The sequence below is a fragment of the Scylla paramamosain genome, chromosome 28, assembly GCF_035594125.1.
Source record: "Scylla paramamosain isolate STU-SP2022 chromosome 28, ASM3559412v1, whole genome shotgun sequence".
Lineage (NCBI taxonomy): Eukaryota > Metazoa > Arthropoda > Malacostraca > Decapoda > Portunidae > Scylla > Scylla paramamosain.
Window position 1 is genome coordinate 8,869,976 of NC_087178.1, and position 17,141 is coordinate 8,887,116.

The window sequence follows — 17,141 nt, forward strand, 5'->3', positions numbered from 1 at the left end:
CTATTGCTTAATTTATGAGTGCCGCTCACTTGCTAAACGCTGAGTGTGTGTACATGTGTCACGTGACGGGTATGCGAAGAGTTTTAGGGCCGACTTGGAAGGTTACCAAGTTTACTGAGAGAGAATCAGAACAACGGCGGTTCATGGAAGAGAAGCTCACCAACATACCTTCCTCCTGGACGCGTGTGTTGTTCCTGCCGCTCCCGTCTTGTGGAGGTGACTTGAACGTCTCTCTCCAATCACAACTTACTCGCTTCACCCACAGTAATACTCCATTTGCAGCGTGTCCTCTGAATGGGAAACCCAACGCATGCCTCCCTAGTCACTCGTCCAGCTACACTGAGAATCTCAAATAGAAAGGGATAGGGACAGGAAATCATTGATGCCACCTCAGCTGTCTCACGCACACCTGCAAAAAAACAGCATATTAATATTAGTTATTAAAACATGTAAATTACACTTATGACCATGACTTGCTAAAAAAAAAAAAAATGCTGAACTTTACAGGTGGCACGCGGCATCTCGCTAATCTTGCGCTGAGCTGCCTTGACACAAAGCTCGACTCAATGATAATACTGGCCCGATTTTTTAAACGTGGTGTTAGTAGTTATTAATTAATACCAATGTAGCTGATTCTTAGTAGGTCTCGTTTTTTTTTTTTTTTTTTTAAGCCGTGGTGTTATTCAACTTGTTGGAGACACCACAGGTTCCTATAATAATTGCTGGTGTGTCCTATCCCTCCTCAACAAGAAACACCAAGGATTCACGATTCATATGCGAGTAATGCGACTGAAAGTTAGGTTAAAAATATGATAATATATCAGTATACTTCTATACTAAAAGAAAATAGTATCCATCATCGTAAGAAAGAGATTAAGGTGTTTATAAATGAGCGCGTTCGGGTGCCTTTACCTTTGTGGCTATAGGTTGCGGATCACCCGCGAAATTGAAAGAGACACCGATTTCCATCATCTCTCCAAAGTTTACAGCATCTCTACATGATAATTACAAGATTGAAGTATTTTTTTAACGCATAAAACATTAAGTTTTAGTTATTCTTGGTCAGACACATGTTATATGCTCTAACTGGGCTTTATCAAGCTTGGGCTAGCAAACAGTAGATGGGGGAAAAAAAATCGTATCTAACTGTATTTAGAACATCATATTGAGAATGTGAACTTTTGAACTAGATCGGCATATAAAAACAAGATAGGCTATATATGCTATAGGTATAGGATATTGTAGGCTACGCGGTGGCTGGCGAGGTGGTTATTATTATTATATATTATATTATATATTATATTATATATTACGTATATATTATACGTACATCTCACCAGTTTTAATATGAAGCCACTGTGGTAATATTCTAGAGACCTTTCCCCCCGTCACTACTGATTGTTTTAGTTCCATTCTTTCGCAGACACATTTGAATAGTGTTTGTGGGTTACTCGGGAAGTGGCATTTCCCCCCCACTCTTACGTTTTACGTCTATCCAAATGAGTCTGCGAAAGAATGGAACTACAACAACCAATAATAATGGTTGGAGAGGACTCTAGAATATTACCACTACTTTTTTTTCTGATTGATTTGCCTACTTTTGTCAATTAATCTCGTATTCACAAGCACAAGCCTCCACAATCTGATTCCTAACTAACTATAATAGTTGGCAACTAAGAAACGTTTCTAGTATAGTTTTGAAAACTCTTGAAAAGAATGATTTCATTGCATACATTTGCAGCATATCTAGAACTCTTTGATCTTGTGCATTAAGCTGAGGAGGTGAGGCTTCCCAGAGTTTTTTTTTCTTTTTTTTTTATGTAGGAGGGACACTGGCCAAGGGCAAAAAAATCCAGTAATAATAATAATAATAAAAAAAATAAAAACACTGAGATGCCAGTCCCATAAAAAGGTCCAAAGCGGTAGTCAAAAATTGAAGGATAAGTGTCTTGAAACCTCCCTATTGAAGAAATTCAATTCATAGGAAGGTGGAAATACAGAAGCAGGCAGGGAGTTCCAGAGTTTCCCAGAGAAAGGGATGAATGACTGAGAATACTGGTTAACTCTTGCATTAGAGAGGTGGACAGAACAGGGGGTGAGAGAAAGAAGAAAGTCTTGTGCAGCGAGGCTGCGGGAGGAGGGGAGGCATGCAGTTAGCAAGATCAGAAGAGTAGTTAGCATGAAAAATAGCGGTAGAAGACAGCTAGAGATGCAGCATTGCGGCGATGAGAGAGAGGCTGAAGACAGTCAGTTAGAGGAGAGGAATTGATGAGACGAAAAGCTTTTGATTCCACCCTGTCTAGAAGAGCGGTATGAGTGGGACCCCCCAAGACATGTGAAGCATACTCCATACATGGACGAATAAGGCCCTTGTACGGAGTTAGCAGCTGGGGGAGGTGAGAAAAATTGGCGGAGACGTCTCAGAACGCTTACCTTCATAGAAACTGTTTTAGCTTGTTCCCAGAGCTTGTTCCTAGAGACCGGCAAAATCTGTTCACATGCCTCTCTGAGGAGAGGCTCCCACTTGCCTGTACACTCCAACTACTAGAGATTAGAGAATGTATAACTCCAACTACAAATAGAAAAAAAAATATAAATAAATAAATAGAATAATATATATATATATATATATATATATATATATATATATATATATATATATATATATATATATATATATATATATATATATATATATATATATATATATATATGCTATAGGTATAGGATATTGTAGGCTACGCGATGGCTGGAGAGTTGGTTATTATTATTATATATTAAATTATATATTATATTATATATTATATTATATATTACGTATATATTATACGTACATCTCACCAGTTTCAGTATGAAGCCACTGTGATAATATTCTAGAAAAAAAAAAAAAAAAAAAAAAAAAAAAATATATATATATATATATATATATATATATATATATATATATATATATATATATATATATATATATATATATATATATATATATATATATATATATATATATATATATATATATACATATATATATATATAATCAAATGCAAAGTTCAATGTAGACTAAAAAAAAGAAAAAACTGTATAAGTATGTACGTATATATGCGTATATATATATATGCATGTATATATGTGCATAATGTGAGTGTATTCAAGCAGTCTTGTAGATAGGGACTGGCGGCGAGTTAGCTGGGCTCTGCTTGTATAAAGAAAGGGAAAAAAAAAATCTTCTAGGTAAGGTGATTATGCCTAACACTGTACTACAATAACATCGAAGAACCTCGTGTGCTCACAATATAGATAAATAAACAAAATGCAAAAAACAGCAATGGTCTGCCCACAAACTTTTATCTCCTACTTTCTTTGAATTTTCCTCACTTGTCTTTCTTCTATCCAAACTCTGTATTCTTCACCATCTTTCTATCAGTTCAGTTCAGTTCAACTCAGTTCAATGTAAACTGTTTAGGCAGGAAAACTGTAAAGCATTGATCAGCTGATCGCTTTGGCAGGCACATGAGGCACTTCAAGGCTGCCAACCTGTGCGAAGAGTGCTGTTGGTGTTGGGTTCTAACACCACGTCGTGTCTCCTTCCCTGAGTTTAAAAAGCGCATTTGCAAAGTTTGTAAGAGGAGATACGACGTGGGGCTCAGTGTTGGGATTTACTAACACCAACGTTTAAAAAATCAAGCCAGACTGTCTCGAAGAATTGCCACACATGGGTTCTTCCTCGCTGTGCACCAAGCGTTTTCAGAATAAATACTTGCAATCTGGGGACGACCATCTCTGTATATAGAACGCTGATATCAAAGTCTGCCAGTATTAATATACATAGTTTTAGCAGTCATGTAGTCGTAATTTGTACATAGCATTCCCAAACGCCTATACATCATGAACGTTGACAGATTTCAGATCAGTAAAGGTATGTCATTATTCCATACACAAACTCGCACGTGTATATACTTGTAGAGGTAAGCTGCTAACTGTGTATATATTCATAGAGGCCAACGGCTGGCTAAGATGCTGAGGGGAAAAGTAATACGGTAGTTTGGGCAACGTAGGAGTTTTAGGCCCGTGTTGAGAAACGCTCTGCTCCCACACCACGACCACGGTGCTCTCACACCAAAGGCCATGGAGATAATTAGAATGCGTCTCAAGGATGTTTCTCGTATTAATAATGTGAAAAACTTATTGATCTGTCACTCAAACGATAAAAACATCCTAAAAAAAAAAAAGACGTGTTACTTTAATTAGAGTCTTTGAAATTAGCGGACGTGTAGGCAGAAGTGTTTCAGAATACGGTCCCTACTAGACTGAAGGAGGATCGCTCTAAGGAATGCTGTACTCGTAGCTTGAATCTGGCACACAGTATGCATGAAATATTGATCCTCGCACCTTGCATGACCTCACGAGCATTAGTGAGCATGACATTTACGACACCTAGATTACAATGCATGACTGTGCTACACCCTTGACCTGTGCATGGCGCTGGTGCCTGGCAGTCAACACAGGTGCTACGGGTGCAGGTGTTATCGGGACAGGTGTGTTACTGAAGCATGTGTGGAGCATTGAACTGGTTCATGAGACACCTGTTCTTTGTTGTGTTCATAGCAGTGTTCTTGTTGATAGAGGGTGGCGGGGTGTTAGAGTGAATGGTACTGTCATCTTTACCTCCCGTCTCTCTCTTCCTCCCCCTCCCTGTCTCCCTCTCCTCCGCCGTCCGTCTCAGGGGTTCTCAAGGGCATTATAGTGAAAAATTATCCTCTTTAATTAGGGATCTTTTCGGAAGGTCTCTTGTAATCTTAACTTTGAATTAGTAACCTACATTTGTGGTTATATAATTCATCACAGTCACCATTTTTTTGTAACACACACACACACACACACACACACACACACACACACACACACACACACACACACACACACACACGCGCGCGCGCGCGCGCGCGCGTTCATAGTCTAATTTAAGATTGTGCCACACGACAAAATATAATTTATCTCCAGCATGGCCCAAAAATAAGCCTCTAATGTGAAGCAAATTACACATTTACGAAGCAAAATATACAGCACACGAGCGACACAGCACATAAGGAGTAGAATTTAGGCGGGGGCTGCATTAGGGACAGCAAAAATATCACCTTTACATTTTAAAACCAAAGGAGATAATATTTCACGAACTTAATCGGCCTTTACCTGTACATACTAAATTAATCAAAGTCAGTAACAATAGTAGATCAATAGATAATATTTCACAAACTTAACCTTTAACGCTCTTTATATACTTGGCCGATAACAGCAGAACAGCCTTAGTTAATCCCCTGATGGTGAGAGACTAATTAAGCAAACATGAGCATTAATAATAGGTCAACAGATAATAATTTCCAAACTAAACTCTTAACGCCCTTTAAATATATGGCCATTGAAAGAAGAACAGCCTTAGTTAATCACGTAGCACCCTGATGGTTCCATAGCCCTTAGTACTTGATGGTGAAGGTCTCGCTAACACGTCTCCCTCCCGCAGATCATCGTCACCCCGGTCGTGTCCACCCTCAGCACCTCCTTCATCAAGAGCGCGGAGCCACGGCCATGCGTCCCCTCAGCTCCCTACACCCCCGTGGCGCCCGCCCTCGCCTCCGCCCTCGTCGCCGCCACTTCAGGAACCTCCAAATAGACCTGACCAAACCCCAAGAAGCCCCAAAACAAGACCCTGTTCTGTTTACCTGAGAAATTTAGGGCGTCTGCACACGTTATCTTACACCTGTAGCTTGGTGCCCTGATGACCCTTTGTTTACCTGTAGAAGTTGTTACCTTTGCTGTATCCACATCAGTTTATGTACGAGTGTTCAGCCCCAAGGAAGTTGTACTAATCTAACTCTTGTTCTCTCCTTTATGTCTCGCCTTGTTACCGTTTGTCTCCCGCATTCAGGTATTCTCACGTTCCTATACACCTCTCCTACTTCATTGACCTAAATTATTCACTGTCTATATAAATACCATCCCTTCTGACTGTTCGGTATACCCTAAATGGCGCTTCACGACTATATGGAAAGGTATCAGCCTCTGTGTCTAACCTCCCCATTTCTTCCGTAATTTCAACAATGGGAGAAAAGGAAATACATTCCATAGCCACCTCACACTTTTCTGATTTTTTTTTCTTTGATAGGATTTGGGTCAGTGTCTCTCATTGTTTAACATGTCCCGTTACAGCTGAGTGGCATCTTTTTCCAAAATAGTATGCAATTATTACATTTCACCGTCACTTTCATTTTCCGGGTAAATGTCTTAATACAGGTTCTATGTATTGTTCATCCCGTCCTCCCTTGACAATTGTAAGGCTTTTTCTTCCCTCTCATTGTCCGTCATTGCCATATTTCACCGTCACATTCATCGTCAGTCATCACCACAGCTCATGCTCAACAGGTAGTTCTCATGTTTATCCCACAATTTTACTCACCCCTATGCTGATGACTACAGACTTATTACTTCCTTATCCAATTAGCCAAGGTCATCATGTAGTTTTTATGTATCACTGCTCGACTTGGTTTGTGCTCTGAAATCCTTTGTTCTCTCATCAGGACTATTTTAAAACCCACAGAGATGATTAGTCAGGTTTTTATGGATATTTTCTCCATTAATGGTGCAGAACCCTTACTAAACTGTCATGGGAATCATGAAAACATCCTCCAAAACCTAAATAACTTCCACTACAGCTTGTCAGAGTAGTCGGGATAAGACACTGAAACGATTGAGAGTACGAATCCCTTCATCTCATGCACTACTCACAATCCTCACTATCGCACTCCACTCTTCATTCGCCCTCGCCACTGACTCACTCCTCTCGTCACAAACGCCGATACTACTTAGGCAGGTGTGCGGACAAGTTCCCACACTAATCACCTGTCGTTAACCTGCCTCCTGATCTCTGCCACTCACACACACATGCACCTCCAGGTCTCCTTCATCACTGCCTCGAACCACGGCCGCTGTAAAAATGTTCACGCGATAACGTTAACTTATGGTGACCTGTAATGACACTTTTACAGCCCACAACCAGCACCACCACCACTGTGTTAAGGAGTGAGGGTGTTAATAAGGCGACCTCTAGCAGCTGCAATCTTGTATTTATCACCCTTATTGTCATTGCAACCCCGGCTTCCACGTGAAAATATAAATTTATTTTTTTTATTATTTCTTTCTCAGTGGTGTATTTTCCTTCAGATTTCCACGTGTGTTCCCTTGAATTGATTCCTCCAGTGGTGATGCGTAATGGTGTTCTTTGCTGTCCATATCTTAAGGGTTAGTTTACGTATTTTAAGACGAAACTTCTTCACAGCGCTTCTTTTTCATTATTGTGACGGTTTTGGTAGTCAGACTAAATGGATTTACTTCCTTGTTATTTTCTTTTTTTCTTACCCTTGCTTCTTATCCCTCATCATTTATTATTGTCCGTTTCTTAGTTTTCACTCTTTTCTTCCTTAAAGCACATTAACACAAAGCCAAGTGTAAAACAGCTGGCCAATAATTAACATCTCCCTTCATCTTTACTAACAAAAAGTTCTCGAAACACAATGGAACGAAAAAAAAGAAGAAAAGTGAAGCAGTGAGTCTCAAAGCAAAGCAGAGAATCAGTCCCACACAAACAAACAAACAAACAAACAAACACACTCCACCTTTACACGCATCATTCATCACACTCCCGTAACAAAATTGAAAAAAAAAAAAAAATTACGCGCACATCTATTTTTCAATTGGAACGCCCGCACTACCCACCCCCGCCAAAAAAAAAAAAAAAGGCAATGTAAAAGAATGTATACAACCGGAACCATCAAAATACAGCCTTCACAGAGAGAGAGAGAGAGAGAGAGAGAGAGAGAGAGAGAGAGAGAGAGAGAGAGAGAGAGAGAGAGAGAGAATAAACAAACAAAATAAATAAATAAATAAATAAATAGTGTAAGAAAGTACTTCAGTAAACATCGAACGGAAATCAGAGTCCTTTCGATACAATACTTATTTTCTAACTTGAGAGGAGGAAATGAAAGGGTGACGCGTGGCAGTGACTGAAGCGTGAAACTCGAGGCAAAGAAGTATCGACGCAATAAATCCATCCATCGTTAGGGAAAGTAGCATTGGAGGGGGAAGGAGGAGGAGGAGGAGGACGATGACGAAAAGGAAAAGAGGAAGAATATAGAGAACGATTATGAGAAGGATCAGAAGAAAAATAAAGATCAGGAGGAAAACGGGGAGGAGGAGAGGAGGAGGAGAAGAGGAAGAACAAAGAGAATGATTATGAGTAGGACCAGAATAAAAATAGGATCAGGATGGGAACCGGGAGGACAAGAATAGGGCAAGAAGAAGGAGGAGAAGGAGGAGGAGGAGGAGGAGGAGGAGGAGGATAATATAGCTGAAAAAACGGAGGAAAAGAAGAAATGAATGTAGCAGGAAGAGAAATACGAGGATGAATAGGACAAGTACAGGAGAAGGACGCAGGAATGTTTTGATTGGTAACTGACCTTGAGAGGGAGTGATCCTATTGGCTAAGCTGGTGATGGAGAATGATGGCGCCCTGCACAACGCCCAATTGCTCTGCGGGAGTTATGTGTGTGTGTGTGTGTGTGTGTGTGTGTGTGTGTGTGTTCCTGGGGTGATGGGTGGCCGGATAAATTTCTGCAATACCATAATAGATTCCCGTGGATAATCATGGTTTCACACACACACACACACACACACACACACACACACACACACACACACACACACAGGAGTAATACAACACCAATCACACGGCGGCAAACACATAAATAAGCAACGGTTTTAAAGGTAGGCCGGTTTCAAAGTTTAGGCCTATACGTGCCAACCAAACCGCCCATATAAATCAGGGCCAGGCACCGTGAAAATAATAACAGGCTTAAGTCTCTACCACCCCAGCCAGGGAGGAGAAGGGTGAACATCACAGTAAGGAGGAACGCAAAAGCGTACCTGTCAGCGATCTTCAAAGCGCTTGTGACCCGTGAAATTGAAGTTGAAGGGAAAAATAGGATTATTATTAGTATTAGTAGTAGTAGTAGTAGTAGCATTGTTGTTGTTGTTGTTGTTGTTGCCGCACCATCATAAGTCACAGATGAAGGACTTCAGTTTTCTAACAGGTAGACGGAAGGAAAGAAAGAAAAGAAAAAAAAAAGGACGATAAATACCTTTGCATTTAGCAACATTTTTCTACAATTCATGATTCGCTCCTTCACTCATAAAACACTGTTAAATTAAAGGAGACATAACTGCAATAACTGCCTCGCCGATCTCATTGTAAAAGTGGATTTCAGCTCTTCTTTTTCTCCTCGTAAAAATTTCCGCTCATGAAATGTTACCAGATTAAAGTTAATACAATGATGAGAAGACCTGCCTTACTCTTCACTCTTTGCCTCCACATGTTCTCGATAAAGATTTGCTGTGGGGCGCTGCATCACCCTGGCAACCTTCACTAAAGCCTATCGCTTCTATTCTCACAACATACAAAGTCAAGGTGTGGTAGTTTTAGTTATCCTTGAAAGGTCTCACGTTTTCTACAATACTGTAACATTTCGTTTCCTTCGGTACACTGAACGAAACTCATTCCAGTTTTATATATATATATATATATTTTTTTTTTTTTCATTTTTAATTATTTACCTATTTTATCTAATTACATGTTGCTTCCAGTTCTTATGTTTACTGATGTCAAGAACTTATTAACAATAGCTTTACACATGTCAAAGCTGGGCGAACCACACTGCGGCAGAAATCAGCGAGAGAGTCAGATTCAAACCCACGTTACCACCCTCACAAGTCTGGCATTCTGTAGAAACACTCCATTATGTGGATTTTTTTTTCTTTTTTTATTCTTCCATTACTACATAACGATGGCAAATACTTATTCCGTTTTTTTTTTTTTCTGAATTACTACTCTATGTATAACCAAGATATACTCCATTACGCATTTTTTTTTCTATTCCTCCATTACCATATAGCCGAGTACATGATTTTCCATTGTGCAATCTTCCCTTTTCATCAGAACATAAAAAAAAAACATAAGATAAGGTGCAAGAAGCCAACAGGCCTACACGTGGCAGCTCCTAAACGAAATACGCCTTTCTATTTCCACCTATTATTCTCATCCATAAATCTGTCTGATCTTCAATTAAAGCTCCCTAATGACAACACTAACAACTGGGTGTATTCTATTAATCTACCACTATATTTTGGGAACTAATTTCTTTTTTTATTTAACTTTATCAAGCTTGAACCTATCATTTATTGTCCTATCCAGATTACTGATCCTGACGATTTTCCTTGTCACCATTTTTATGTCCCCTGCACCATTTCTGGTCTAAATAACTTAACTTTCCGTTCCTCTCGTTTGCTCTGTATCGCCACTCGAGTCAACACACATCTGGGAACACGAGCAAAGTTTCTCTGCTTCTTTCACGTAGTCGTTGTCAGTGTCAATGACTAGGAATATACTAATATAGGTTGTTATCCCCGATTACAACAAGTCAGTGTCTACCTTAGTGGTGTTACATCTGTGTTGTACAACTGTGTTACTCCAGGTGTCAGGTGGGGAGGCTTGAGGTGTCAGGCACAGGTGAGGTGCTGCTAGGGGCGTTACCTGTCCGGGACGCCAGGTAATGTTAGATATTGAGTTCCAGATGGAGAATTATTTAGTTAAGAATTTTTATAACAAGATAATATATTATGTGCGAAGGGTTACTGGTCACTGGGAGGTGGAAGACTAAAGACACAACCAAAAATTTACTTTATAGACAGACTGAGTTTTTCGTTTCCTTTGAGTCACTTTGGAAGGGTATTCGTTCACGTCTCATGGGGAAACCTACACAAAATGAAAACATAATGACGGCGAGACTGCAGCTGGGGAAAAGAAAAGCTCATGTGTGTGTGTGTGTGTGTGTGTGTGTGTGTGTGTGTGTGTGTGTGTGTGTGTGTGTACAGCCATACCGCTTCCTGAATTGTGTACATACATCATATCATGAGTGTTTGCCATGCCCTCTGTTTCCCCTCAAGGACGCAGCAACACTGTAAATCGTTCACTGTACACGCTTTATCAATAGAATTAATGGATATATTAAAAAAAAAGTATCAGTGTATGTCTCGAGTTAATCATTTATGTATTTCTACAGTACTTCAGCTTCCTTTTATACTGTCAGTGATCCTTTGAGACAATATTTGTATCGTCTACCCAACGGAAAATAAAACGTAACCCACAATTTTAGAAATCCAGGTTGTTTTAATGCATTCCTCTAGGCAGAAAATGGTGATCTAGTTTCTATGTATGCCTCGATATGCTCAACAAAAAACGTACAGTGTTCTATGTATTAAAAAGAATAGGTAACCAAATATAGCTTCCCTTTTTATAATATACATGAATAACAAATTTCAGAAAGGTGGTTGTTATTGTTATTTGTGTCTTCCTTTAACAAACAATTATTTCATCAGCCAATTCAGTCATTCTATTCCAAAATAAGCATCTCCACACCAATGCTTCTCCGCACGCCACACATGACACCACCCACACAGCCTTCCACCTTCCACCACACCATCCACACAGCCTTCCATCCTCCACCACCTCTTTCCCGTCCCTCCATTTTTTTTTTTCTCTTTCTCTCTTTCCATAAGAATTCGGTTCGTCCCTCATGACACTGAGCACATTATAAGGAATATTTTATAAGACAGGGATTCTCTCTCTCTCTCTCTCTCTCTCTCTCTCTCTCTCTCTCTCTCTCTCTCTCTCTCTCTCTCTCTCTCTCTCTCTCTCTCTCTCTCTCTCTCTCTCTCTCTCTCTGTGTGTGTGTGTGTGTGTGTGTGTGTGTGTGTGGGGTGGAGTTATCATCATTTTTTCCTCTCGTCTCTCTCAATATTAGAATTCTTTCCCTTCCTCTTTCCTCCTGTCACCGAGAAGTTTTCATTTCTTTCCCCTCAGTTTTTCACCCGGTGTGTGGGAGGGGAAAAAATAATGAATGGCTACCAGATAGAGTTTGCTCTCCATTTGTAACTTACGGGATTTTTTCCTCTATCTTTTTCTTTCCCATTAGCATACTTAATTTTGCCTTGAGAATACTGACATACACTTCATGGATTGTTAGTTTTTTTTACATTTCGAAAGTAAGAAATTAAGTGCGTGTCAAAATATATAAACTATCTGAAATAAGAGATGAAAAAAAAAAAAAACTAGAAGAGAAAAAATATAGTGAAAAACCTTTAATTTGGGGACTGTCACCTTAGTGAGCCTTTTATATATATTTTGTTGCCCTTCACTAGTATCACATAATATATATATATATATATATATATATATATATATATATATATATATATATATATATATATATATATATATATATATATATATATCCTTATTTTTCTTTAATATTCGACACTTCTCAGACACTTCCCCATCCCTCTCTCAGATAAACAGGTGTGCTTAATCAGCATCTTCAGTCAGATAAGTGTCCCGCCAGGTGCGCCCCAGTTCGCCAGCAGTTAGTAATGAGACTCATCCTTTGAAATCCTATGCTAATAACATTATTCTTAACGCACATCAATATGAAGGGTAGTTTTTTAGGTATTCATAAGTCAGTGCATCATCGTACCGTACTCAGAAGCTATCGAACTCCGAGCACTTAATTTTCCACGAAGGCTTCCGTGATTGATGCCTCTAATTAATCTACCTGTGTACCTGTGAATGTGTTGTCTTCAGGTGTGGCTATTTGTTTCCGCTGCACTCTGTCATGCTGTGTGTGTGTGTGTGTGTGTGTGTGTTGATATAATGATGAAAAATAAATGAAATATGTTCTTTCCTCTTCGTATTTATTCAGGAAAACGAAGTCAAAGCGGAAAAAAAGTCTTAGGGTCAGATGATCAGCAGAAACATTTCCCTTCCACCTACAAGGAAAAATCACCCATACAAGGTTCTCAATAACAGCTTCAATTCCGTACACGACAGTGGGTAAGTAGATGAGTGTGTGGGTAGTTGAGTGGGTGGATGAATTGGTGTGCGTGAGTGGATGGCTAGGTAGGTGAGTGAGTTGGTAAATTGGTGTGTGGATGCGTGGGTAGATGGGTGGGTGAATGGGCAGATGGATGGATGAGTGGGTAGTTGGATGTGTGGGTGGGTGGGTGGGTGAGTGAAGGCTGTGGGTGAAGGAGTGTGAGTGAAGGGTGTGTGTGGATGAGCTGTGGAGGGTGGGTTTGGTGTGAGTGGACAGGTGAATGGATGGGGAAGTGGTTGGGTTGATGAGTGTGAATGAGTGAGTAGGTTGGGGGGAGGGTCAGTGGACAATGGATGGATGGGTGAATGAATTAGTGGGTGGTTGTGTTTATGGATGGATAGGTCAAGGTATAGTGGATGGGTTGGTGAATGTGGAGGGGATGATGGATGGATGGGTGGACCTGTAGGTACTGTGCGGTGGATGGATAGGTGAATGTGGTTGAATGGGTGGCTGGTTGGATGGACAATGGAGGTGCGTGGGTGGGTGAGTGTGAGTTGGTGGATAGATAGATAGAAATTAAATAATCGTAGTTTTGTATAAGTTTAATTTTGTAGCAGGGAATTCAATCCATAATAGATAAATGAATAAATAAATAAATAAACAATTGAATAACTACTATAAATTAAATTACAGAAAAATAAAGAAAAAAAATAACAATAATGATAGTAATAATAAAATATTAGTAACATTTAATCAAACAACAAGAACACTGTTACCATGACGGTCCGTTCACTCACATCACTGCCTTATGCCTTCAACAAAGTATAATAAACTAATTTGTGTTTATTGAGAAGCTACAGACTACTACACTATTGTTTTCGTTATAACTGGTGTGTCTCGATGGAGTAGGGAAACAGCGTGGCGGTGCAGCTTTGTGAGGTGGGTACAGCAGGGCAGCAGGGTGAGAAATAAATTACAAAGTTATAGTAGAGTAAGCGACTCCACGAGGTACCTCAGCTAACGATGTAAGATTTTGATAAATTTAAATATTTTCTTAATTTATCGTACATAATGGTAAAGTCAATGGTTACTACTAAAACACTTTCCAACACTATTCCTTCCATTTTCAATGTTAAATAACTTTCTCATTTGACCCCCGGAAAATTGCTGCCCATTGCAGGGAGGCTGCTGAATCTAGGTCGACGGAGCAGTTCCGCGGCTCGGGTGACAATTAAGCAGCGCACGGCTGCATTTCGCTCCAGACTGCATATTCCCAGCTAAAACCAGCCACGAATTGCCCCGTGTTAACCTACTTTTACTACAGGAGATTAAACACTGCACAGCTGTAAGTCACATAAACCATACTACCCTCACTTGCCTTCACTTAAACAAAATAAATATAATAGGACTGGATTAAAACTGAGCCACCTTTGTGTAAAATAAACTAATTCATGAGAGGCCACACTAAAAATGTATACAAATCGGAACTCTAATTCCTATGGGAATAAGATTCTAAATACCATAGTTTATGCCTTCTCTTATTTTCTTCGATTAAAACTGCTTAGAAAACGAGGAGGTATTCAGGAGAAACTTCAATATTATCTGCACATGGCGAGACAAGTGTGTGTGTGTGTGTGTGTGTGTGTGTGTGTGTGTGATTCACCTACCTACGGTCGTCTGCTGGTCACCCAGCCAGCCGTTCCCCTATGGAAAGACCTCAGAGCTCATAGTAACCGATCTTTGGGTAGAACTGAGACCAATGACACACCACACACCGGAACAGCGAGGTCACAACCTCTCGGGTTACATCCCGTACCTACTTGCTGCTAGGTGAACAGGGGCTACACAGTAAGAAGCTCACCCATTTGCCTCGCCGCGCCCGGGATTCGAACCCGGGCCTTCTTGATTGTGACCCGAGCGTGCTAAACACTACACGAAGGCTTCCGTGTGTGTGAGTGTGTGTGTGTGTGTGTGTGTGTGTGTGTGTGTGTGTGTGTGTGCACCCTCCATTTTCCATGTTAATTCAGGAGAAAAGGACAAGTAAAAAAAAAATAAATAAATAAGCAAAACAAAACAGAATTTCCATGTTTGTTATCAAGGGAAGAGAAAAACAGCAAAGAATAGAGAAAAAATAAAGATAATTCAAACATGGGACTAAAAAAAAAAAAAAGACAAGAGGAAGAGGAGGAGCCAAACTCAAATTGCATGAATGTGCAAGCCCATCACTTCGCTGACAGTAATAACACACTTGTTAAATTACAGTACTACCTAACACTAGTACAAGATTTGAAGGAGGGCAAAATGTAACAAATATTTAACAGCTGCCATTTAGAAACTTCGTGAACAAGTCCATTACTCATTTTTGTTATCCTTGGTACATAGTTCTCAAAAACAATACCGGTGGTGTCTTTCTAAATTATTCTCTACTCAAACTAAACAGATTGTTGTCTCTCCCTGTTCTTCGCCCATCATTACGATTTTTTTCCCTTTTCTTCTACTCACATTTTTCCTCTTGGTCGATCTCACGATAGGAAAAGAAAATAAATGACGTCATAACGTTCCAAGACAAGCCACAGACGTCATAGTATTCATAGCCAAGCCCTCCACGATCATTCCTACACCTCCCATTCCCATACCTGTTTTTTGGTGGGAAAGGTAGTGATTCTCTCTCTCTCTCTCTCTCTCTCTCTCTCTCTCTCTCTCTCTCTCTCTCTCTCTCTCTCTCTCTCTCTCTCTCTCTCTCTCTCTCTCTGAATAATAATAACAATCCCTCCGACACCTTACACATGATAAATATTCAAGCATTCCTATATAATCTTCAGCCGCATCTAAAGCCACCAGGACTGTAAAGATCACCACAAGCTTACAACAACTAGTAAGGTGGAAGGAAAGACAAGAGGGAGGAAGGAGGGGAGGGAAAGAGGGCTGGGGTCGCGTGGTTCGCCGCTGACAGGAAGGCTGGTGACGTGGAGGGAGAAGAAAGAAAGATGGATGTGGGATGTTGGAGTCTCGCATCCTCCCACTGCTCCTTCTCCTCTGCGTTCGTTCTTGGTGATAGGGGTAATGGTAATGGGGGTGGTGGTGGTAGTAGTGGTAGTAGTTGCAGTAGTAGTAGTAATAATAATAATAATAATAATAATAATAATAATAATATTATTATTATTATTATTATTATTATTATTATTATTATTATTATTATTATTAGTAGTAGTAGTAGTAGTAGTAGTAGTAGTAGCAGTAGTAGTAGTAGTAACAACAACAACAGCAACAACAAATGTCAAAATATCTTAACACTCAACAATTATAATAATGATAATTATAACAACAACAACAACAACAACAACAACAACAACAACAACATCACCACCACCACCACCACCACTACCGCCAACTACGGCACTCACAAACTAGACAAAATAAACCAGTAGGAACTTAAAGATAAAATACGGTACATTACACTACATCACGTCTTGGAACCACACCCACACACCTGTCTCGCGTAATCCGACACTCAGCCCTCCCTCCTCGTCAGGTGTCTCTCACGTTCACACGTAGCTAAGGAAGGACCACCTGTTTAGTGAACGTTGGGTAAGGAGGAGGAGGAGGAGGAGGAAGTGGAAGAGGAAATAATAATAATAATAATAATAATAATAATAATAATAATAATAATAATAATGATAATGGTAATAATAATAATAAATGGTTAGCCGGCAATACCTGTGCGGTGTGAGGCACGGTGATCTACACGCAATGATGGACTTTCTGACGTTTTTAAAAGAGTCCAAAGGTTAAACAGTAAGGATATAGAGGCGGGCATCGTGGCAAGGAGCCTTTAGTCCCGCGTGCCTCCTCTCTGTTTAGGAATGTGTAAAATACAAATAAAAACAGGTGAGACCTTCCAGCACGGCGTTTAGTATTAATTAATCTGTAATAATGACCAAAATTGCCGTGTATCATTTAAATTTCACAGGGTTTTCCTTTTCAGAGAGGAGTGCCTGGCGGAGTTGAAGGGAGGATCATTACCTGCCTTTATGTCGTCGGTATATTAAAGCATCGACCAATACGTGGATGCATCTTCCTTCGTCGGGAGTTCGTCGTCGTAAGGGCGTGAGGCGTCGTCGGCGGCGGGCGGCGTCGGTATTTTTATCAGCGGGCACTGCGGGGCGT

At 40.0% G+C, this 17,141-nt stretch overlaps 1 protein-coding gene across 2 annotated transcripts in view; it reads left to right on the forward strand.

Annotated features, from left to right (window-relative positions):
* Positions 1 to 11,261, forward strand: part of LOC135114889 (dopamine receptor 2-like) — a 90,564-nt gene extending 79,303 nt beyond the window's left edge. The window contains exon 4 of one of the 2 annotated variants that reach the window (XR_010275691.1): positions 5,519 to 5,655. Coding sequence is in view for 1 of the 2 variants with exons in the window: in XM_064031108.1 (XP_063887178.1) it covers positions 5,519 to 5,668 (150 nt within the window). In the remaining variant the exon portion in view is untranslated. Of the gene's footprint in view, positions 1 to 5,518 lie in introns of both variants that reach the window. The other variant, XM_064031108.1, reaches the window with a different exon arrangement.
* Positions 11,262 to 17,141: the final 5,880 nt, after the last annotated feature.